The 22,429-nt window shown below is 47.8% G+C and overlaps 1 protein-coding gene across 18 annotated transcripts in view; it reads right to left on the bottom strand.

Moving 5' to 3' along the window:
- Positions 1-21,707, bottom strand: part of XDH (xanthine dehydrogenase) — a 59,149-nt gene extending 37,442 nt beyond the window's left edge. For 3 of the 18 annotated variants that reach the window (XR_011526613.1, XR_011526614.1, XM_070574157.1), the window contains exons 1-9: positions 21,335-21,682; positions 15,592-15,649; positions 12,609-12,705; positions 11,272-11,380; positions 7,996-8,122; positions 7,000-7,061; positions 3,699-3,767; positions 3,293-3,382; positions 2,015-2,156 (exon numbers count right to left, since the gene is read on the bottom strand). Coding sequence is in view for 15 of the 18 variants with exons in the window: in XM_070574157.1 (XP_070430258.1) it covers positions 2,015-2,156; positions 3,293-3,382; positions 3,699-3,767; positions 7,000-7,061; positions 7,996-8,122; positions 11,272-11,380; positions 12,609-12,705; positions 15,592-15,649; positions 21,335-21,376 (796 nt within the window). In the remaining 3 variants the exon portion in view is untranslated. Of the gene's footprint in view, positions 1-2,014; positions 2,157-3,292; positions 3,383-3,698; positions 3,768-6,999; positions 7,062-7,995; positions 8,123-9,906; positions 9,999-11,271; positions 11,381-12,608; positions 12,706-15,591; positions 15,650-21,334 lie in introns of all 18 variants that reach the window. The other 15 variants (XM_070574164.1, XM_070574171.1, XR_011526615.1 and 12 more) reach the window with 11 other exon arrangements.
- Between the last annotated feature and the right edge of the window lie 722 nt (positions 21,708-22,429).

Raw genomic sequence — 22,429 nt, 5'->3', positions numbered from 1 at the left:
GTGACCGGCCTGTGGGCGTCTGGGGATGTGGAGGCCGTGGACGAGATGGGGTAAGCGCGGTTCCACACTGTCAGCCCCGAAGCTGTGTCTTTCCCTCCCTCAAAAAAACTGTCCCAATTCAGATGAGATGAACTTGAATTCACTCCTGTGTGTGTGTGTCTGTGTATCTGTGTGTGTGTGTTGGGTTTGCAGGTGTTTAGTAACAGTAATAGAAAACACCAAGTATTAAAATAGGTCAGGAACCCTTCTAAGTACTTTACACATTTTGACTCATTTAAAGCTCACAGCAGCCCTATGAGACAGTGATTTTCTCTGTTTACAGATGAGGAAACTGAGGCACAGGGAAGTTAAGATTCTTGCCCAAATTACACAGCTAAGAACGGGCACATTGCACTACTGGACCTACTGTTAGAGTGGGGTGTGATAGTAATGGTAACGTGAAAGTCCGACATTCAGACAAGAGGGAAAAGTGAATGAGGGAAAACTTCAAATCTGCCACCCGGTCCCCACGTGCGTCTGGGTTCCTCAAGGTGCACAGCTTTGGGGGACCACATGTCCAGGCCTGGGTTCTGTCCTTTGCGGCCACTGAAGTTAGACAGTTCTATGAACAGACAGACGTGCCTCTGTCCCCCCAGACCACAGCGCCTCCCCCAGCCCCGCCCACAGGGCCATAGGTGGGAAAGGTTAAAAAGAAATGTCTGTGCATCCCCCACCCTCCCATGTGCTGTTGGGAATTCCTGAGGGTTCCAGGAGTCTGGCCAGTTTGAATATCAGCTCCCAGGACATAGAATGCAGATGGAGACAGAAAGTGGCCCATCTGGGTAAGGTTCTCTCTCCGCCCGGCTGCCCCCAACACCCTGCCCTGGCTGTGGGGTTACACTGGTGGGGTGTGTGTACAAGGGAGGAGCGGGTGGAGCAGATGGAGTGAGATTAAGAAATTATTTCTAACTTGAAGTTTATAAAGTTTTTGTGAATTTCTTTCTGTTGGAATCTAAGTGGGTCCAGGACGGGGTGTGACTTATGGCAAGGAACACGTCATGTATCAAAGGACCGCAAAGATTCTTCCAGCCAGTCATTCTCTACCTTCACTCTTGTGACCTCAGGCCATGGCTACTCGGGCCATCATGATCACGTCACCTGAGCCCGTCTCACAGGCCACCCTGCCAACCCATGTGTCACATTGCTGCAGCTGGGGACTCTACCGCACCTGTGCTCACAGGGCAGGGCCAGCTCTGCAGATCCAACAGAGCCCAGGGGCTCCTTCCAGAACCAGAGCCAGGAGTCTCCTACAAGCTGAACTGGCTGCTTAAAAGCATGTCTAGTCCCCCCAAACCAGAGGTCCTTTAAGGCAGACCTCCGCTGTGCCACAATCCTCACCTTGGGTCCTCAATGGGCTTGGGACCCAGCACAGTGGAAACGGGCTCAGCCAGGTCTCAAGTCTCCTGGGCCTGTTCACATATCATGGGCCTCATGTCTCAACAAGACTGGTGGCCACAGTCATAGGCAATACAAACACGGTCACGCTTGGACATCTCCTCTCCTTTGCCTTACCACATCGTCCCCAGGAAAAGTGGGGGGCAAGAGAGTGACCTTTATGGAACCCCTAGTGTCCATCAGGCAGCAGCTTAGACACTTTGCCTCCATTGCTCCCTCCTACCTCTGACTGGGAGACACTCCAGGGAAGGAATTATGTCCAACTGACCTAGGCACCCCAGCCCCTCCCAGAACACCTGGCACACAGCTGGCTCTCTGAAAACATTTATGGAGAACAGTCAGCAAAGATCTCAGTTAATACTCAGAACAACCCTTGAGGAGGTACTGTTACTCCCATATGTGAAATGGGAAAGCGAGGGCAGAGAAGAAGTAAATTTTCTGACTTCACGCGGCCAGCAAGGGGTTAAACCGGGCTGTGTGACTCCAAAGCTAGGGGTCTTCATAGGAATTCAAGTGTCCATGTTCCTCGGTGGGTCCCCAGGCCCTCAGGCGGTCCTCAGAGCCGGCCCTGAGCCCTTACCAATCTCCGTGTTCCCCACCACCAGCTTGGCCTCGGGATGCTGTGCTTTGAGGTCCAGCAGCTCCTTCAGGGTTGAGGCCTGGATCCAGGTCACACGCTCCCCTTCAAAACGCAGCTGCTTCTGAGGAGCGTCTTTCAGTCTCTGCAAGACGTAGTTTTCTTACCCCACTGTCTCCTCCTTCCCACTGCCATTCCCCTGATAAATTGCCTTAAGTCCACAGTGGGGTCAACTGTTTTCCCACTTGTTTAATACTGAATTCAGAATGAAAACACATGTCAGGGCAGAAGTGAGGGGAACTACTACATGTTGAGGCAGGAACTGCATTGCGGCTCTCACATACATTCTCTCTCTTGGTCTTTAGGAGACCCTGGTGAAGGAGGCATTGTCAGCCCCATCTTCTACAGGTGAAGGCACCTGAGGATCAAGGTTATGGGACCTGTGGAAGGTCACCCGCCACAAGGTGACTTGAACTGTCCTGACCAAAAGCCCAGGTTCCTTGCCCTGCCCCCACTGTCCCCAGGGGGTACAGTGGACAAGGTATAGGAGGGGATAGAGGTCGTGAAGAAAGGGATGTCAGAAGTGAAGGCAATGGGGGGCTGGTTCTAGTGTATGTGGGGTGACACAGGACTGGCAGAGAAAACCCCAAATCACATTTTATTTTTTTCAGTTTTCACAACCTGGAGAAAGATATTCCAGCTGCCTGCTGCAAAGCCCTTCTCTCTGGCCCACTGAACTCATAAGGCAGTTTCATGTGCTCAATACCCCCTGAGAAATCTGCATTTGTGAAACTCGATTCTTCCTTCACCATGAACGTTGAGGTGAAGGGGCAGAATCATCAAGGTGAGAAAGTGGGTGTGTGAGGCATCCTTAAGACAGAGCTGCAAGCCATGGATTGTGTCTTTGGATACAGCATTCTTTTTCAATTTGTTCATTTTTTAAATAGATGGACTGCTTACAGAGAGCAGAGTGGGTTGTTTGGGGGCTTATACATTAGATTTACCCAGGAAGTTAGCAGATACTTCTGGAGCATCTGTTCCTGTACATGATGTGGCAGAGAGATTGACTCCTTTTTCTCGAGTGACACGTGGGAGAAGGAGAGAAGTGTGGGTCCCGGGGGAGTGTGTGGCAGAGAGACTTGACCTCTGGGTGTCAGAGCAAGGAAGGAAAAGCAGGCTGAAACCTAAAGGACAAGGAGGACACAGAGATCCCAGGAGTCTGAAATAAAATGGGTCATGGCACAGAGACTTGTTTGGGCCTCTCCCTGAGGCATCACCTACCAGCAACTCTGGGGGGAAGATGGGCTCCTGGGTGGGATCCAGGGGCATGAACTCCTCTGGGTTGAATAAAGATGGCGAGAGGGTGACCTGCTGGAAAAGGGAACAGATGGGTGGTAGAGTATCCCCTCCTTTAAGGTGCCCTATAGGACCAGCCCAGCCCTTTGTCCAACAGAGCTCATTTGCAGCCTTCAGCAGGCTGGCAGAGGGGCAGGCAGCTCCTGGAAGGCAGGAACAAGGAAGTCTTGTGAAAGGACCCAGGGCTAAACATGCACATTCACTGCCCTCATAGTCTGGGCATAGCCATTTCCTCTTCCAGCCACCACCGCCAAGAGTGTGGAGAGAGCCCACGGGCTCCTTTGATCTGAGATTTGCCCCTAGGCTTCCAGGGAGAGAAGGACCCACTTACCATCTGATCTTTCTTCTGGTTCATGCAGCAGTTTGGGTTGTCCCCCTTTCCTCCACAGCATCCACCATCCTAGAAAGATGACAACCACTCACACAAAAATATTTCCAAAGAGTTTTCACAGGAGTTAAAGAACCTAGATTGTTAATCTCCAATGAAATCTAGCTCTGATACCTATTCCAGAATCAACAGGAATAGCAGATACCCCAACTTCATCCCGCTTGCCTCTGCTTTAACTACTTTCTGTTGCTTGGTTAATGTAGACTAAATAACTTATGAATAAGCAAATAGAATCTCTCCTGGAAGCAGCAGTGAAATTTAATTTTAAGGAAATTTCTCCGTAAAAGCTGGGTCCTACTTTATCAAAACATGTCTTTGCACCCAGTTTCTCTCTTCAGTGCTGCTTCCTTAGGAAGCCTCTAGGAGAGAAATTCCCAGTGGTTTCCTCAGCACTCCAGAGCTCTACTTCTAGATCAGACAAGTTCTATGAGGCTTGGGTGTATGCCTCTCAGGCTGGGGTCTTTGTGGGCATCCCACCAAGGATGTCCGAGACTGGTGCTGGTCCAGAGAGGTGCCCAGCCAGTGTGCCTGATGTCTCACCACTACTTAATAGGCACTTCTTGCCAGAAAGCTGAACAGTCTTCATTCGTCACTGTGGGCCTGTTCTGGAGGAAGTGTACAGATCTGACGACCCTTCACCTGTGGGGAAAGGACGTGCTCAGGACCTCTTTGGGCACATATGGCAGCACACAGTGTAGAGTCCAGATTGCTGCCTCCCGGAACTGAGGTATTGAGGGTGGGGAAGGGGTGTGTTCATCTGACTGATTTGCTCCAAGAAGGCAGGAGTCTCAGCTCAATGCCTCAGGAGACACTCCAGAATCTTGGAGCTGTGCTGAGAGGCAAAAGTAGGAAAGAGTCCCAGGCACAGCCCCGGGCACATTTCCAGGAGAGCCAATTCCTGGAATTGGGGGCTGAGGCAGCCCTTCTGACATGAATACAGGAAACACCATTCCATGCTAGATTTCCTGAAGGATGAGGCACAACCAATTAGCGTTTCCAAGAAAGCTGCCAGAGAGCCATGGAAGCCAAAGGCTTGGCCTTTGACAACCTAAAAGCACCGTCAGACTTGGCATCGGGAGATAAACCCTCCCTTGCCTCGACCCCCTGCACACATTGCCCTGTGTGTAGACCCCCCCTGCATTCACGGCTTTGACAGTGGATCTCAGAGCTGCTCTATTCTAGAATTTCCACCACCACCTTGCTCTTCTCCTCCAAATTTAGACAAAAAGTAATATAGAAAGAGGGGTTGCTATAGTGCTTCTTCTCATCTTTCTTCTTGCAGTAGGAGGGTTTCAGGGCCCCTAAGTGAAGTGAGGGGAGCCTGCACACAGGAAGGCGTCAGCCTCACTCACCCAGTCCTTGTGGGGAAGAATGTATTTCACAGAAGTACATTTGCCAGATAATTAAAATGCCAGCATATTCTTACTTAGATTTCTTTCTTCATAATTCATTGATGAGTTCAGGACATAAATTATTGTGATTTACAATAATTGGTCACTGCCCTCAAGGTCTACTGAGGCTGAATAAGGCTGTTTTGTTTCCCCAGAGAGATTTCCACTTTTCTCAAAGACTGCTGAGTTTGTGCTTATTTTTGTGGTTCCTCCCTTTCCTTCCTTGCTGCTAGATGGACATTGTCATTTCTTGCTGGGAATAGTGTGCCTTGCTCTAGCAGAACTTCCTCACCCTTTTCTAGAGTGTACAATGACCATGAAAACTGGAGCACCAAGTTAGTTAGAACTGTGTGTAGAATATGAGTTAAAAGACTCTGGATAAAGGCCTTGGGGGCCTCCAGTGAACAACGAGCACAAGCTTCTGAGCACACTCTGCATGCTGGTCAGTCTGGCTGCTCAGAGCCCTCAGCTCTGCTCTGCTCTGCTCTGCCAGCTGGATTGGGGGGCTGCTCCTTACAGTGGAATCAGGAACCATCTCAACAACGATAAAACTCCAACCCTGGGAAGGAGCAGAGTTGTCAGCTACTCTCAAAAGCCCTTCTCTTTAGAGAAACTAGGAGGGCTGGTTAGACTGTAGCTCTTTGAGAAGCCTCCTAGGAAATAAACACACGGGCAAGATGAACAATCCCTGGTTCTCAGGGAAGCCTGAGAAATTTATGAAGATCCAATATTGAATAATGAAGGAAATGCATCTTCATCCTAATTTATAGTTGCCATTTATTGAACACTTAAGATGTGCCAGGCATTGTTCTAAGAGCTTTACAGGCATACGTTCCACAGACACTATAAGGAGGTATTATTATAATCCCCATTTTAGAAACAGGGAAATTTGCTCAAAGTCATGCATCAATAAAGTGATGGAATGGGATTTTAACCCAGGTCTGCAGAGTCCGTATCTGAGCTTTCAATCATTTTCATTTAAATTCACGTCTCCTGGTTCCTCATCATTAACAGCACTCCGCAGGGTGTGGTGTTTTCCATCCTCACAGGCTTGTCTCCGTCTCCACCCCTTTGTAGCTCTTTGGATGAAACACTCCTTTTTGTAAGGTGCCAACCCTAAAGGTCAGTGAAAAGCATGGGAGTCTGTGACTCACCCCTCAACTCTGAATCAAATTGAGAGACGACTGTTTGATTGGAGTGAGGATCAACTTGTCCTAGTTGGGGAATCAGGGGAAATCTGGGGAGATTAAGCCAAGAAAGGAGAGGCCAGCCCTCTGTCCCTGTTGCCAGGTGGCAGGTGTGTGTCTGTGTCTATAATCTCATGTTCACCCACCCCAGCTGTGGTTTCTCACTCAGAGTTACATGATCACTACAGGAGGTCACGAACTGTCTGGAGACCTCATTAGCAGCATCATAAGCTCGGCAGACTGCCAACTGCAGAAAGCAGCTGAGGAGGAAAGGAGGAGGGGTGCGGGTCCTGACTCAGGCTGCATTGTTATTAAATGCCATATTCAGCACCTCTGCCACGGGCTGAGTGTGCCAGTCTCCAAGGGAAGCTGCCGAGCCCAAATGCCCTGGAGGAATTCAGCTCTTGGGCAGCATGCCTCTTCCAGGAACCAGCTCTCTAGACCTACCCAGAAAGAGAAGTCCCCCTGCTGTTGATTACAACCCCTCCCTGAATAAGTATGGCAGAGCCCACTGTCCATGCCAGGTGTCTGCTACCAGAGGGCCAGCCACTGGCCATCTTATCTTTCTTCTCTGTAATCTAGAGGCCCTTGCCATCCCTCCAACTGTGATCCCTGAGTGTCTGCCCTTTGGGAGCAGGGCCACACTGTGCTGGGGCCCAGACTTACCCTGGCGAAGGTCCGGAAGCCCTGGAGGATGGGTCTGTAGCCTGTGCAGCGGCACAAGTTCCCTGTGGTACAAAGAAAATGCTGCAGTGTCAGCACAGGCCCCAGGGCAGGTGAGGGGTTTGTGGCTATGCTCCCGGGTGTTAGATGCTCTCTTTGCACATTCTGTTTCCTCTGCCTGTAACCCTCCTCTTCCTCCTTGTATTCCTGACTTCAAAACATCTAACATGTCTTCCAGGAAGCCTTCCTAGAATGTCCAGGTTGAATCAGGTGTCCCTCCTACATGCTCCCATGGTGACCACTCATAGCTTTATCAGGGAGCTTATCAAACTACATCATCTTCCTCCTCAGCATGTGAATTCCTTGAGAATAGGGACTGTGCCTTTCATCCCTGTGTCCCTTGTACCCGGTATGGTGCCTGACATATGATAGGACTCAATATGATGGATTGAATAAGTGATGGATTGAATGATGAATGGAGGAGCATCCTTCTCTACTCAATTCCGAGGAACAGACACCTGGTCCAGACTCCTGGGCCCATTCACAGAAGGAAAACTGGGAAGCCAGTCTCTGCCCAAGGCTCAGAATCACGGCCACCTTCCTCACATGTGGCCTGTGTCCTACAGGGTCCCGTTGCAGTGAAAGCTGAGAGGGAAGGAAGCCATGTCACTAGCTTCTGTGGAGTTCTCCAAACGATCTCCTCTCATGCCAGCCACCCACTGCCACCCGGTCCCAGTGCAGGGGAGGGCAAGAAGACACCTCAGGAAGACAAACACTAAAGCAGGAGACTCCAGGAGGTCTCCAAACCACACAGTGTTCTAAGAGAGGGCCAACCTTCCGGTAGATGTTAGCCGCCATGTCAGGGTGGCCTGAGCCTTTCCTACAAAGGTCAGCACCTTGAACTCCTAGCCCACTCCTGGCTTCCACTCTGGCCCGGCTCAACCTCTGCAGAGCCCCCTTTGCCATCCCACCTCCCTGGTTGTGCTTCAAGGCTGGTACCTTGGAAGGCATCCTCGATCTCCTCCACGGTGGGCTCGGGCTGGTTCCGGAGCAGCGTGTACATGCTCATGACGATGCCGGGGGTGCAGAACCCACACTGGGACCCGTGGCTTTTAGCAATTCTCTCCTAAAAGGGGCAGAAGATGTAGACACTTGCATTGGCAAAACCCCTCCCAGGCTCCCTACACGACTGAACTGAAGTCAGCCCATGTTGACAGACAATATGCAGTAGCAGTCACTTCACAAAGTCAAATCCTGGCACCACCCCTCACCAACTGTGACCTTGGCCAGGTTACCAAGCCTCTCTGAGCCATAGGTTCCTCATCTGTATGGTAAGGAACATCCTACTATTTACCTCTAGAGCCGTGGTGAGGATTCAATGAGCTAATTCACATGAAACTCCTAACGTTATACCTGGCATACAGTAGGTTGTCAACCAATGTCAGTTATTAGTAGGAAAGCCCCTTCAAGGAATAGGAATCATGAGAGCCAGAAGGAGCTTCTCAGCCTTCCTTGAGCTGAGGAGGAAGAAAGCCGAGAGATTTGTCCAAGTGGAAGACCTATGTCCTGTTCTCGTAACTATGCTATCCCACAATCCAACCCAACCAGCGTTTATTAACAACCAACTGAATACATTTCATTCCAAACAGAATACCGTTGTATTATTAAGTGAAGGAAATCTTGACTTCCACTAGGGACAAAAGAATTGGGAAACATGTCACGTAGAATTTGCTATATGTGTTGACTGTCACAGAATTTTCATTCAAATCTGCAAGACTTTCATTACAAGGAGATTCCTCACATTCATATTTTTTCTCTCTCTAGGGAGTCTCTCTTGGTACTTATGTAAGCAAAATTGCTAGACAATTGTATCTCCAGTGCCTAGCGTATGTAGTCAGTCATTTCATAAATATTTACTGAGATCTTGTTATTTGCCAGGCATGGCAAAGGCCCTGGGCACAGACTAGTGAAGAGAGATGAGGTCCCTGGTTTCATGAAGCTCATGTCCTAGTAGGGGAGATAGTGACAAAAACAAACAAGAAAACACCAGGTGGAGGTCAGTGCTATGTAGAGCATTAGTACTGGACAACATGAGCCGGAGTGACGAGTGGCTGCTCTCAGTGGCCACAAATGGCCACTCTGAAAAGGTGACCTTTAGGTTAAATTTAATAACTTGATTAGGATCAGGGAAGAGTGTATTCCAGGCAGAAGGAACAGCAAAGGCAAATGCTCTGAGTACAGCAAGTACACAAGCCTGGTGCAGGAGCTGCTGAAAGGTCAGTGTGGGTGGAACCCACTGGGACAAGAGAAGTCAGCTAGGGGATTAGGCGGCAGCCAGATCATGTGGCTCTTCATAAGCCAGGGGAGGGATCCTGATTTTTATTCTGAGTGTGATGGGAAGCCACTAGGGGAGTTTCAGCAGGACATGATATGATCTAATTTATGATTTTAAAGAATTGCTCTAGCTGTTGGGTGGGACTAGGATTGTAGGGGCAAGAGTAGAAACAGGAGACCAGGACACTATTGTGGTCCAGGCAGGAGGTGTGGTGGCCCCGACCAAGCAGCAATAGAAGAAATGGAGAGAAAAGGAAGGTTTCATTGCAGGGTTTGGAGGTACAGAAGACACTAGTGGATGGGTTGGGTGTGGTGTATGAAGGAAAGAATCATAAGTGACTCCTAGATTCTTGTCTTGAGCCATTGGGTGGATGCTTTTGCCATTGACTCAGATGGAGGAAGACTGGGGAAGAAAGAAGTTAGTGGAAAAAGAGGGTTTTGCTAAGTTTAAGATTAGACATCCATATAGTGAGGTCAAGTAAGCAGTTGGAAATAATGAATCTAACCTCTGAGGAGAGGTCAAAGCTGAAGATATAAATGTGAGTGCCGTTCTCAAGTAGATGATACTAAACTCACCTAGGAGGAGTGTGAAGATGGAGAAGGGCAGGGGCCCAGGCCAGAGGGTGCTGCAGCAATTAGGGGCTGAGTAGAGGAGGAGCCAGCACATGCTGTGAACACAGAGACAGGAGGAAAATGAGGAAAGCGTAGTGTCATAGATACCAAGAGAAAAAAATAAATGGACAAGGAGAAGTAGAATCTGACTCTATAGTTTATTTGCAGCCAAAGTAAGTGCATCAGGAATAAGGATCTGTACCATTGGAAAGGGAGGCTTTTAGCCTGATAATATGGATATGATCCCAGTGGTTAAACTGTTCATTCTTTCTTTCATCTATTTGCCTCAATGAAAATTACAAGCCCTAATTCACCTTCTCATATCTCTTGCAGGTTGGGCAAATTTGGTAATTTCCCCTTTTCCTGACTAAGATATGAAGCCCTAGAGATGAAGTAATACCACCCTCACCCTGCGCTGACCTCCCACGAATGATCTAAGATGCTCCTCCCGAGGATGATGATCACCTTGTTCAACTGAAGGCCCTGGTTCATAGATTCACATAAGGTGCCCAAGGAAGGTGTGATCTGAACATCACATCTCCTCAAATGGTCTGGGGAGGATTAAGACTTGAGCTAGCCTTGGCACCTTCTGTGACTGTAATCTCCCAAAGACCCCCTGCCTCAGTTTCCCCAGCACTGGGAACAATGGCCTTTCCTTCCCATAGTTCTCTGTTCCCACTGTGCTCTATTCCACTTTGCCTAAGGGCATCCTGATTCTCTCCACAAAACCTCCCAGATTACTGCCCCCTCTTCCCAGAAGCATCTCTAATTTCACTCCATTCCCAGGTGGCCTGGGAGAACGCCTTGGTCAGACACTCATATGTCTCAATTCTCTTCTTCAGGCCTTGTTGGCCTCCATTTTAGTGAGCATGGAGACCTAGATGTCCACATTTGTATTATCTATGGGTGGGAGGCAAAAGGTGCGATGGAATTTCCAATCGAGGGAGCAGGGAGTGGGTGTGCTTTTTATCAAGGGGCACAAAGGATCTGGAATCTTGAATCTAGGAAGGCTGAGGGGTTCCTAAACACACTAGGGTCAAGGTGAGGAATTTCCCCTGCCTCTTCTCCCTCCAGTTCTGGCACAGCTGGACTGCCCTGGCCACCAAATCCAGCTGACATCTTGGTTCTCTCAGGGCTATGCTATGTTACATCCACTCTCACCACAGGAGGGAGCTTCAGCCCTGGGCACCTCCTCTTTCTGCCTCACAGCCCCCTGGGGAGATGGGGAGGGGCCAGCCATGATGCCTCCTCTGCTCAGGCAGTGACGCTCAGCCCGACAACACAAAGCAAATCTGCAGCCTTGGCATGAGCCTCCTCTCCGCTGGTTACCTGCACAGGATGCAGCCTTGTCTTGGTGCTTCCTATTCCTTCCACAGTCGTCACAGCAACATGGTGCAAGGAACAGATGGGAGCCAGGCAGGCATTGGCAGAAAAGTGGCTGGAACCTCAGATTAAGGTCAATCCATTGTCCACTCAGGTCATCAGAGTGAACCTGCGGGCAGGGCCTGGGAGACTTAGTGATGCTTCGTGTCATTTCTCTTCGTTCAACATTATGTTCTTGTCTCTTGTCTAGGTGTCCTCACCTCTCCACCCAAGACTCTGGGCTAGGGACAAAGGAAGCTCTCCCCCAGATGAGGCCCACTCCCCTCCAGAGTCCTGTGGGGTCAGGCATCCATGCACCCTAGGCCTCTGAGCAGGAGCAAGGAGCTAGGGTACTTTCAGCCACATCTTACTCAGCCTGACCCTGGAGGCTGAGTCAAGAGGAAGTTTCTGGTAGGTTCCAGGTCCAATACATGCTCCACTCTCTGCAGGGCCCTTCCTTAGCCTCTTCAATTTCAGAACTTCCAGTCACTTTTGCTTCTCTGCTTTCACCCACCTCTATTTCTCCAGTTCCTCCCTGGGGAGAAGGGAGGGAAAATCCCCAGGGAGCATGAGACACAAACTGCTTAGAGAGAGCTAGCTTGCCTCCATTCCTTTATCCATCACTCATTCACATATACAGTCAACATCAGGTCTTGATTACCAACCATATGCCAGGTACCCTGTTAAGGGCTGAGGGTGAATAAGATGAAATCTCTGTCTTTAATAGCTTGCAATCAACCCAGGAAAATAGAAGCCAGGGTGAAAATGCAAGTTAAATATCTTGTGGAAAGCACATCAGGAGGGCTGTGCACAGGGCACTGTATGGGACTAGCACAGACAAAGGGCACCTAACCCATCTTGGGAGATCAAGGAAGACTTCCTGGAGGAGGTGATATTTCGCCCAGCCCTAAAGAGCTAGTAAGAGTTAACCAAGTAGACAAGTCCTAGAAGAAAGGACATTCAAGACTTGGGAAACAGCTTATACCAAGATCAAGAAATGAGTGAGCATGGAGCATTAGTAGTTCACAATTGTCTCTGTGTGACTGGAGTGCTGAGCTCATGACGAGAAAGCAAACTGGAGAGGAAAGGTGGGAAATGTTGGGAAGGCCTTCCTGTGATAAGCAAAGAGATTAGACTTTATCCTGGGGGCAATGGACCCCTATTGAAGGATTTCATGGAATGTGAAATAAGTCTGGAGTTTAGAAAGTTCACATGTGCACGTACGTACACGCACACACTCACTCACAAGCTGACCCCTACATCACAGTCCTCACATGGGCAACCAGCCAGCAGGCAAAGGATACACGATCTTGTTCTGGAGACGATCATACTTGGAAAACATCACAGTGCAAGCCCCGCAGCCCCCTTCGCCACAGCCCAGCTTGGTCCCGCTCAGCCCCACTGGGTGTTCATGGGTTAAGGAAGGTGAACTCAGAGAAGAGAGTTTTTGCTGGGCTGCTGGGAAGTTCCTGGGCAGAGCTGCCAGTGTAGAGCCGTCCACTGCCACACACAACCTCAGGGCCCTCACCCCAGGGAGGCAGCACACCCGTACAGCCTCCTCATTCAGACAGGCTGCGCTGCACCCCTGGAAGGCAGGGAATGGGGCCATCTCCACTGTTCAGAAGGGGAAAGTCATCAGGGTCCTATAGACAGCAGCCAAGTATCCTCCCCTGGGAATTCAGTTCTAGGACTTGAACTTGACTACTTGACTAGGACTTGAGACCTGAAGACTTTTCTTGGTGTCTTTTCAGGGTCTTCTCGCAGTGGTCTTCTAGGCCCCCAACACCGTGGTCTCATCAGACTGGTAAATCAGGCACCTCAAACACTGAGCATGTGGGGCAGCCCTCATGTCACCCGACCTGGGTGTGCAATGAAGCCACTCGGGCCACACTGAGACATCAATCTGTCCTGGGATTTGCTGGGTCCTGCATTTTCACCCTACACTTTTTGGGCTGATAAAACCCAGGAACCAAAATTAGGGTTGAACAGGGAGCTTTTGAAAATCCAGCCCGTAGGATATGTGAACAGAAATTGAAATGAAGATATTTTTGAGATCAGGGACCAAAACCAAAGCCATCTCTTCTATATACTTGAGGAAATAATCTGATACTTTGCGTTTGTAAAAGTGCCTAAGTAGTAAGCTAATCTAGAGATTATGGCGGCCACTTTCCCTGAGACGTGTGAGCTCCGTTGTTACTCCTTCCTTAGGCCCGCAGGTCTCCAAACCATCCAGTTACCTACCGAGGATGGAGGGAGCTGAGGTCGTCATCATCTGGTCAATTCCATCATTTTCAAAATAAAATTAACTAACAATGACATAGCATCTTATACTTGAAAAGCACTTAGAACTATAGACCCATTTGTTCTTCAAAATAATTTAGTTAGCAGGTGGGGCAGGAACTACTATTTCCCTACAGATTGAAAAAACAAACAAACAAAAACTGAGACCCAAGAGGTAACGTGAGCCCTGCAAGACAACACAGTCACTTGTGTTGGAAGATAACACAATCACTTGTGTTACCTCAGGTGTTAGGACCCAAACACAGTCATCTGACTCCTGAATGGGGGCTCCTCCTTCACCGTGCTGCTGCCTCTTTCAGAACACATCTGGGGCGGGCTTGCTGTGTCTTCAGTTATTCTCGTCACGAGTCAGGCTATATGCACTTATCAGCAGTCAGACAAGTCTAGGGGCACGTGAAGACCAATGACTGCAGCCCAAAGTCTAGCAAAGTCTTCTTCAGCCTGAGGATCTTCCTGGAAGCCAAGGCAGAAGTCAGGGCTGCACTCTCCTCTCTTGCCCAGAACTCCCAGGAGTGACTCTCAGCACAGGCAGCAACAAGCCACAAGGACTCACATTTATGGGCCGATTTTCAGTTTGAGATTTCATCTGAGAGGTGACCTTTAAGCCAGCCAATTGCTCTGAAAGGAACATCTGAGGCTTTGGGGCCTTCAAAACATGTTGGAAAACTAAAATTGATGTCAACAATCTCTGAGAATGAGGCTTTTTTCCCCCAGACCTCCCAAGCACATGGGCTGGAAATGCAGTTCCAATGCTGTCCCCTGATCCTTCAGAGTGATGTCACCTCTAGAAAAAGCCACCAGATTCCTGTGCTGCGAACCTCCAGACCTGCTCCCTCCAGGTCAAAACTCCAGGACTTAGTACAGCAGTGCCAGCCACCATCTGATCGGAGCTGAGTGACTAGGAGGTAAGGCCATGATTTCTGGCTCGGTTCCCTGAGTGTTGAAGCAATCCTTTGTTGTCCCAAAATATGTCCCTGGAATAAGCTACCAGACATACCTGCCTCTGGGAGCAAAAGAGGTTTGTTGACAGAGGTCAGGATGAGCATCGCCTGACAACAGACCCCAGGAGAGTTTCCAGTATGTGTGGGGTGTTAAGATTGTGGCTCTAGGCTTTAGTCCAGGCTCTGTCAGCATTTTCCCAGAAGACACGAGGGAGAGGGAGGTCCCTTAACTTATGCAGGCCTCACTTCCTCCTCTGTCAAAAGGTCTTGCTAAGGGGACCAGTGAAATAACCTACACAATCACCTTGAACTCTGCCTGTATATAGTAAATGCTCATTAAATGTTAGCTCGTATTATATTTTCCCTGTTGTTTTGTTCTAGGCTCATTGAAAGAACAAAAGATATGGGGATCTTATAGAAGCTCTCCCCACCCTGAGAGAAGAGCAGCCATCCAGGTCACCCTCAGGAGACCATTGCCCCAGGCCTCCTAACAACACTATTTCCACAATGGACAGTGCCTCTCCACAGTTCCCCACCTCAGGCATCCCCTTCCTATCACACACCCCTTCCCCTCAGTTTCCCTCCTCCTTGGCAGAGCTAGAAACATTCCCCAGGAAGCCCATTTACTCATTAGCAAAGATGTTAGCAAAGATCGGCTGAGGAAGTTGCCGCCCCTCCTGAGAGGGAGTGACTATGAATTTCACCAGGGCTACTGAGGGCCTTTCAGAGCTGCTCATTTTAAGGCCCAGGACCAAACCTCGGCATTAGTAGAGTCTTAGCTGAAAGAGATCTTAAAGGACATCAAGAACAATCCTCTCATTCAACGGCTGAGAATTTAGACTCAGAGAGCTCAAATGACTTCCCAGGGTCACACAGCTGCTAAGTGACAGAGCTACAACTCGAACACAGGAGTCCAGAGCCCTAATCCAGTGCTCTTCCTCCACCCTCCACGGCCTCCCCACCAGTCACTAGAAAATGAGGGAAGGCCCAGAGAGTGAGTCCCACTGCCTCCCTCGCCCTCATCCCCACTCCAAAGTCAGGATACACTTTCTTCTCAGGTAGGCCAAAAGGGTTGTTTCTGGATCTGCATTTTTCTCCACTACCTACAAAAACAAAAGAGAAATACATAATGGATCTACTTAGCCATTGCTTTACTCAAGAACTTATAAAGCTAATGAGGATGTGCTAAATATATTAGGAAAACTAAGATGTTTTTCTTGACAATTCCATAAGAATGAACATATTAACTACAAGCCAAATTATATATGTGCTGCCATCCTTCAGTTCTAAAATTCCACATAAGTGCTTAGCTCAGGACCCAACCACAGCACTTAGGTGTTGCACCCACCATGCTGAGCTCACCAAGGCAAAACCCACTTCCAATCAAATATGTCCTCTCATTTCCAGCTGCTGGATCACACCTGTGAATGCCAGGGACAGCTGAGAGCGACAGCACATAGACCTCTGGCTTTGTCTCTTGGAGAGTATACTCTCAGACAGAAGAGAGCCAGTCTGCAGGAGCTCAGAGCAGCGGACTGTCTGCACTGGGCTATCACAGCCAACAACATTAACAAGTCAGAAATGGAGGAGAAATCTCAAACCAAGGGTCTGCAAATGGAATGGTCAATCAGATGGAGCAGAAAGTTGTCTACAAAGGGAAGTGTGAGTTCCTGATGCAACTCACCAAAGGAAATCTATGAAAACCTGTTTCACTACTCCTCATGCATTATCAAGGGTGAAAGGGCATAGGTGATTCAGATGATTAAGGGGAGAGAATGTGTGATAAGGGTTTCTTCAGAGAGAACTGTACTATGAGTCTCACGTCTTCCTGAGGTCGGGAGGAGGAGGAATCTGCCTCACACCTCAGACTTTTTTGGGGGGCTTCCATAATGCTACATGTGAAGCTAACAAGTGGCCTTTGTGGTACAGGGATGTGGTGTTCTGGCACATCTAAACAGCTGGAGAGATTCTTACCAGACAAGCCAAAAAAGAAATGGCAGTGTTGGAATTGGGGTGAGCTCCCAGAGTTTGGGAGAGCAAAAGATGTGAAGTGTTGGCCGTGGACACCAGAAGGCCATGCATGACAGAGAGAGCTGGCTTGGAGGTGTTTAGATCATTCTCAAAAAGACTGACTACAGGAGGTGCTGGGACCTCCCACAGAGCCTGTGTGGAGTGGCTGTCCCAAAGCTGGAGGCTGAGGGAGAGCAGCCAGCCTGAGAAAAGTGCATCACCAAGTCGTGAGATGTGCAGTTGGACGTTCCCAGTGCTGGGAAGCCATCTTACAACAGCACCAATTAAATGAGACCTTTCTTGCCACCCTCGCCTCTCTCTCCTGAATTGAGACTGTGTTTGGTAGCTTAGAAATAACTATAGGATTTTTTACTGACTAAGGTTTATCAAAAAGGTCATGAAACTGCCAGAATTTGCCCCTTGAATAAACTTTAAAAGAAAGTGAAAGATAAAATGAATTTTCTTTTATGATTACATCCCCTGAGTCCGGCTCGTTCAAAGTCCTGGTTACAAAATTCACACAGGGAGCCATTTCTTTTCTCTTGGAGAAGAAATCACAAATGCACAAAATGAAGATCCTGATCACCTTTCTTGTAGAGGGAGCTAGAGCTCTTAGCCACCACCTTTCCATAAGTTATCCCTGCCTTGTGTCCTGCAGCCCTGCTTTCATCACATCAGTTCCCTGCTGAGTGCCCTCAGTGACCTCCCACAAATTCAAGGTAACATCCAAGTTCCTCAGGCATCTTTCAAGGCCCTTTTCAATATGTCCCAAATCTTTATATTCAGACTTTCCCCCTCCTGCTTCGCTGCTAAGCTGGTCTTCATACACCAGTGAAAATATAACTTATACCTTCTGACTCTTATGCCTCTGAGCACTCCATCCCTCTTCCACCTGCATCTTGACTTATCAGAAGACCCCAAACACTTCCCTACTTAAGACTTTCCGTATCACCCCAGCCATGAGTGGTCCACCCTTCCTTGAATTCCTGTAGAGAATGGCTGTTCCATGCTCATGGCATGGCTGCAGTGTTTGCACCAGCAAACTCCACAGAAGCCTCTCTCAACAGGATGTCTATGGGTATTCCAAAGGAAGAGCACTTTGTACAGAAATGCTGGGTTAAGCAGATTGCTCTGCTAGAACTCGAGCATCCAAACAAATAATGGCTGAAATGGGTTATAATCCATTAAGTAAAATCAAAACTCGTAAGTCCAAATTGATAATTAATAAATAAACAAACAAATGGGAGAGACAGGAAAGTCCTTTCTGACAGAAGAATGCCAACTAATGAATATGGTTTGCCATGTTGTAATCAGCACAATAATTATCCAGTCAAGATTCATCAATGGATAATAAAAACTAGTAGGTGAAAGTTTGATAATCACAATATCTACATAGTCTCAAAGTATCTTCTCACGGATTATTTATGAGTTATAAAGAGAAAAAAAGTAATCTTACGGTGAAGAAACCTGCTGGACACCAACTTAACCTAGTCATCAAAGTTCACATCACAAATACGGGGGAAACTGCCATCATGTGCCTCCTGCTGTAATACACTGAGAAAGATGTATCACTTCTCTGGTATTCCTGCCCAAAATGCAGACTCTGAATCTGATTTTAAGAAAGCATGGCACAAACTCAAAATGACAGACGTTCTGAAAAATAACCAGCCTGCACTCCTCATGAACATCAATGACACAAAAGACAAGGAAACCTAAGGAGCCATTCCAGATTAAAGAGGGAAAGAGACATGCCAACAAACTGCAAGGCATGATCCTGGATCCTGGGCTTGACGGGAGAGTGACACATGACGTTACTGGAAAACTTAGAATAGTGTTGCATAAGGTCCATAGATCAGGTAATAGTATATACCAAACTAAACCTCCTGATTTTTATGAATAGACTGTGGCCCTGTAAAAATATCCTTATTCAGAGTTTACGGGGTGAAGGGGCATGTTATCTGAAATTTACCCTCAGATGGTTCAGAAGGACAATTGTATACTTTATGTACTGATTTCTTAGTTTTTTCAACTTTGTGTTTTAAATTTACACAGAAATTTCTTTAGTAGAGGATTTCTTAGGGCTTTTAAGATTCATCCATTCATTCTGTCCATATTAAATGTGTACCTAAGATGTGCCAGGGCTGCACTGAATGGTTTAAAAATATCTAAGAAGATATCTCATGGGGATAGTTTTCCTTGCAATACATTTTGTGACACATTACTTTGCCCAGTCATAATCCACCTCTCCAACTAGTTCATCGGCTCCCTAATGGCAACCACCTGGTCCTAGAGATCATATTCCTCCAGTGCACACATACCCCATAGGCTTAGGCCTAGGAGGAAATTGCTAAATATGAGGAAGGGAGGGTGGGAGGGAAAGCCACTCTGAGCCTCTCTGTAGCTGACACCTGCTTGTGGTGGGGTCACTCCTGAGCACCTTCAGCTGCACTCTACCTGCAGCATCTTCCCAGACTCCTCCAGGCGCCACAGTCTCCACTAACCAGGAGGGACTGCTCAGAAAAGCAAGCACCCTGCCCTTCAAAAGGGCTGTTGTTACAAAATGCCAAAATGCTGGGCAGCTCTTTCCCTTCGATTCTGACTCTAGATCAGAAGAAGATGTGGAAACATTAGTGACAAAGGCCATCACCACCACAAAAGGCCCACGAGGTATTCAATTGTCGTCATCTTACACCCTCTCCAGGACCCCAGCTGGTGAAGACAGAGTCCTGGACGGTGGTTTGAAACAGGAAGGGGGGAGGCTCACAAGAGTGAGTCACCAAGTTTCAACAGCTTCTTTGGTAACTTCTTTGCAAAACATCCGGTCACAAAAAATCTAGAATATCTTGGGAATAGAAAGGGGAACAAACACAGCTGCCCTCCTTTGACGGGGCATTCCTTTGCTTGGCCTTATTTTATAGCACTGCTTTACGTCCTCACTCCTTGCATTGCCTCTCCACTTTTCCAGCAGTTTCTCAAGAGGCCATATGTTTATCAATTACAAACATGGACATTCCTCACAGAAACTGGCAGCAGTGGAAGCCTCCAGAGATAGTAGGGTTTGATGTGATGATACCATCTAAAGATTTTAAATTGCTTCCCTAAAGTGAAAATAAAATATATGGAAAAACAATTGTCACCAAGTCAGATTTACGTTGAAATGCTCCTTTCCAGATCCAGAACATGACAGCAAACCATCTCTAGAGAAAATCAGAATCTTTTCCTGTCACACACGAATTGACAGCTTAATAAATAATCAAACCTTAGAGTAAGATGTGGGCTTAGAAGTCATTGAATCTAGCAGCTCACTGGATATAAAACTTGCTTTGGAAATTTCCAAAGAAGACGCCTTTGTGTGAGTAACCCCTCTAGAAAGCCAACTCAACAAGTGTTTCTTAAATCTCTACAATGTAATTGCTGAATGAAACAAAGCTGTCGGAAAAATTGGATGCAAAAGTCTTACAGCCAACAATATAGAAGCTTTGCCCTACCTCTTGGTTTGCTACCAGATGCCAATCCTGAAAAGAAATCAGCAGAGAGACAACTCTGAACCCAAAGGAGCATGGCTGACCCCATCCCCTGGTGCCTACAGGTGGTGCCACTCAAACTGACTCTAACAGTCTTGGGAGCACTGATGTTGCGATGGCTCATGGCATTCCCTTGCTAGTCACTCAAACACACACCTGACAATTTCAGCACTAGACATCCTATGAAGCACATTTCAGTTCTTGAAAATTACCTCAAAAGTCGCCCAGTTTCTCGACTCAAAAGCGCCAATAGAGCAAAACAAAGAAAATTCCCCTTCTTTAGGGGCACATTGGGCACATTCATCAGTCACACTATCCACCTGGCCATTTACAGTGTGCAACTATGGCTACCTTTATACTGTTCCTTTCATCGCCAACCAGGGAGCTGAAGCAGTTGGGACTCCTCCACACCTCTGCAGTGGTGCAGGGAGAACAAGAGGAAGACAGAGACAATGTAAAATGCTTGCCCCCTCTCTTCGGGCACCTGCATTATAATTTGCAAAGACTGACTCTTGCAGCGCTGCAAGGACTGATACCCATGTCCTAAGTCCCCCCTGCCCCACCCCACCCCCACCTTCCCTAGGTCCCTGTGCACCAATGAAGTTCATCCAAGTGAGCAATTTTTATCAAAGAGATTTGCAATATTTATAGGTAGAACTAAGTGAGAGGGTGGGGAGAAGCATGCTTTTCACTGAAAACAAAATTGTGGCTTGCCACAAGATGTCAGTATATGTTCTCACACAAGTTAGCTATTGTATTTACACTACATGAAATGTCAAAATCTAAGGCCGTGTACATCTTCTATCCTAATATGAGCAGGAAAACACATTCTGTTCCTTCTCTCAGTAAAGAGACCAACAAAAGCCCTAGGATATATATGATTAGACACAGAAATAGAGGCATGGTGGGTGACCTCCAGTCTCACCTGGAACCCTGACACCCTTTCTCAGCTTCGTGCCAGGGTCTCTGCTACTGCAGAGAGTTGGCAGGGTTGGGGGAGCTCACAGATACCTCTCTTCTGGCTTCCCTCCCCATCATTCCTTTGCCCCTTCAGTATCCTGACTGTGTTCCAGCCCTGAGAAGTTCTTCTTTCCCCATTGTTACCCCAAATGCAGCAACGCCTTTGAAGAGAGAAAGAGAAAGGAAAACAAGAAAGAACATGGAAGAGAGAGACCAAAAACAGCCCTCTTCCAGAGGACGCACGTCCTTTTCCAGGGAGCAGGGAAGCCAGGCCAAAGGCCAGCTCTTGCTTACCTTTTTGCCATTGACAAAGAAAACCAACTCATCTGCTGTCATTGTCACCGTTTAGGGTTCTGAACTCCAGGTATCACACTGCCAAGAGGCACAGACAGTTATTACTGCTCTGCCACTTGAAAAACTTCAGTAAAATGAAACCAAGTCAGCCGATGGGAGGGAACCAGCTTAGTTTCCGGGAATGGAATGTTCCTGGCAAAAGTCCCTGATTTACATAATCAAGGAAAAGGCAAGCAATCATACACAGCAAATCACATCCCCAAGAACTATATCAAAGAGCACAGAGGGAGGCTCACACAGATAGCAGCAAGCAGGGGTCCTGTGGTGCCACGTGACTCTGCGTCTTGTGCCCTGCCTTCCTGGAACCTGCTTCGTCCCACCATTGGCTGAAGACAGAGAAGGGGGAAGGGCCACTGTCACAGTCACAGCAATAGTGCTGATCCGCACTCTCCATGTCTACACTTGTGATTTTATCTTTCAGGTTTACAGCAACCCAGACTCAGCACTTCCATGCAGGACTCACTCTCCCACTGCCTGGAGAAACATGGGGGTCACAAGACGCAGAGCCCAGTGATCCACATGCAAAACCTGGCATTTGACCTCAGCATGTCACTTATCACTTTCAGAACTCAGTTGCTTTCATCCTGTAGATGGGCATACAAATGACACCAAGAGCAGAAGGCTGAGGGACAAACGATATATTTTGGAAGTGCTTTGTAATTTTGCAAAGATTCCAAATAGTTATTACTGTTGTAAATGTATTCTTAACAACACAACAAAAATAATTCCGATAACAAACCATTTTTGAGGTTTTTATTTCATTTGTTTCTCTCAGGAAAATTCCCTTGAAAGTTGTCAAAGCAACTCATGAAGATATTTCAAACCCCAGATAAATTAAATTGCACGTATCACATAGGTATAGGCCAAGTTAACACAGAGCTGAAAACCTTCCCCCACCCAGTATCCACTACCTTCTGGTATCTACACACATGCATATTGCCCTCCCGGGCAGCACCGTGGGCTCTCTATAGTCCAGCACACAGCTGCCCCTCCCAGCTCACACACACACACACACACACACACACAGGCCACTTC

Source organism: Equus przewalskii, chromosome 14 (genome assembly GCF_037783145.1).
Source record: "Equus przewalskii isolate Varuska chromosome 14, EquPr2, whole genome shotgun sequence".
Lineage (NCBI taxonomy): Eukaryota > Metazoa > Chordata > Mammalia > Perissodactyla > Equidae > Equus > Equus przewalskii.
Note: the sequence above shows the minus strand (reverse complement) of the source record. Positions and strands in the feature narration are given on the sequence as shown.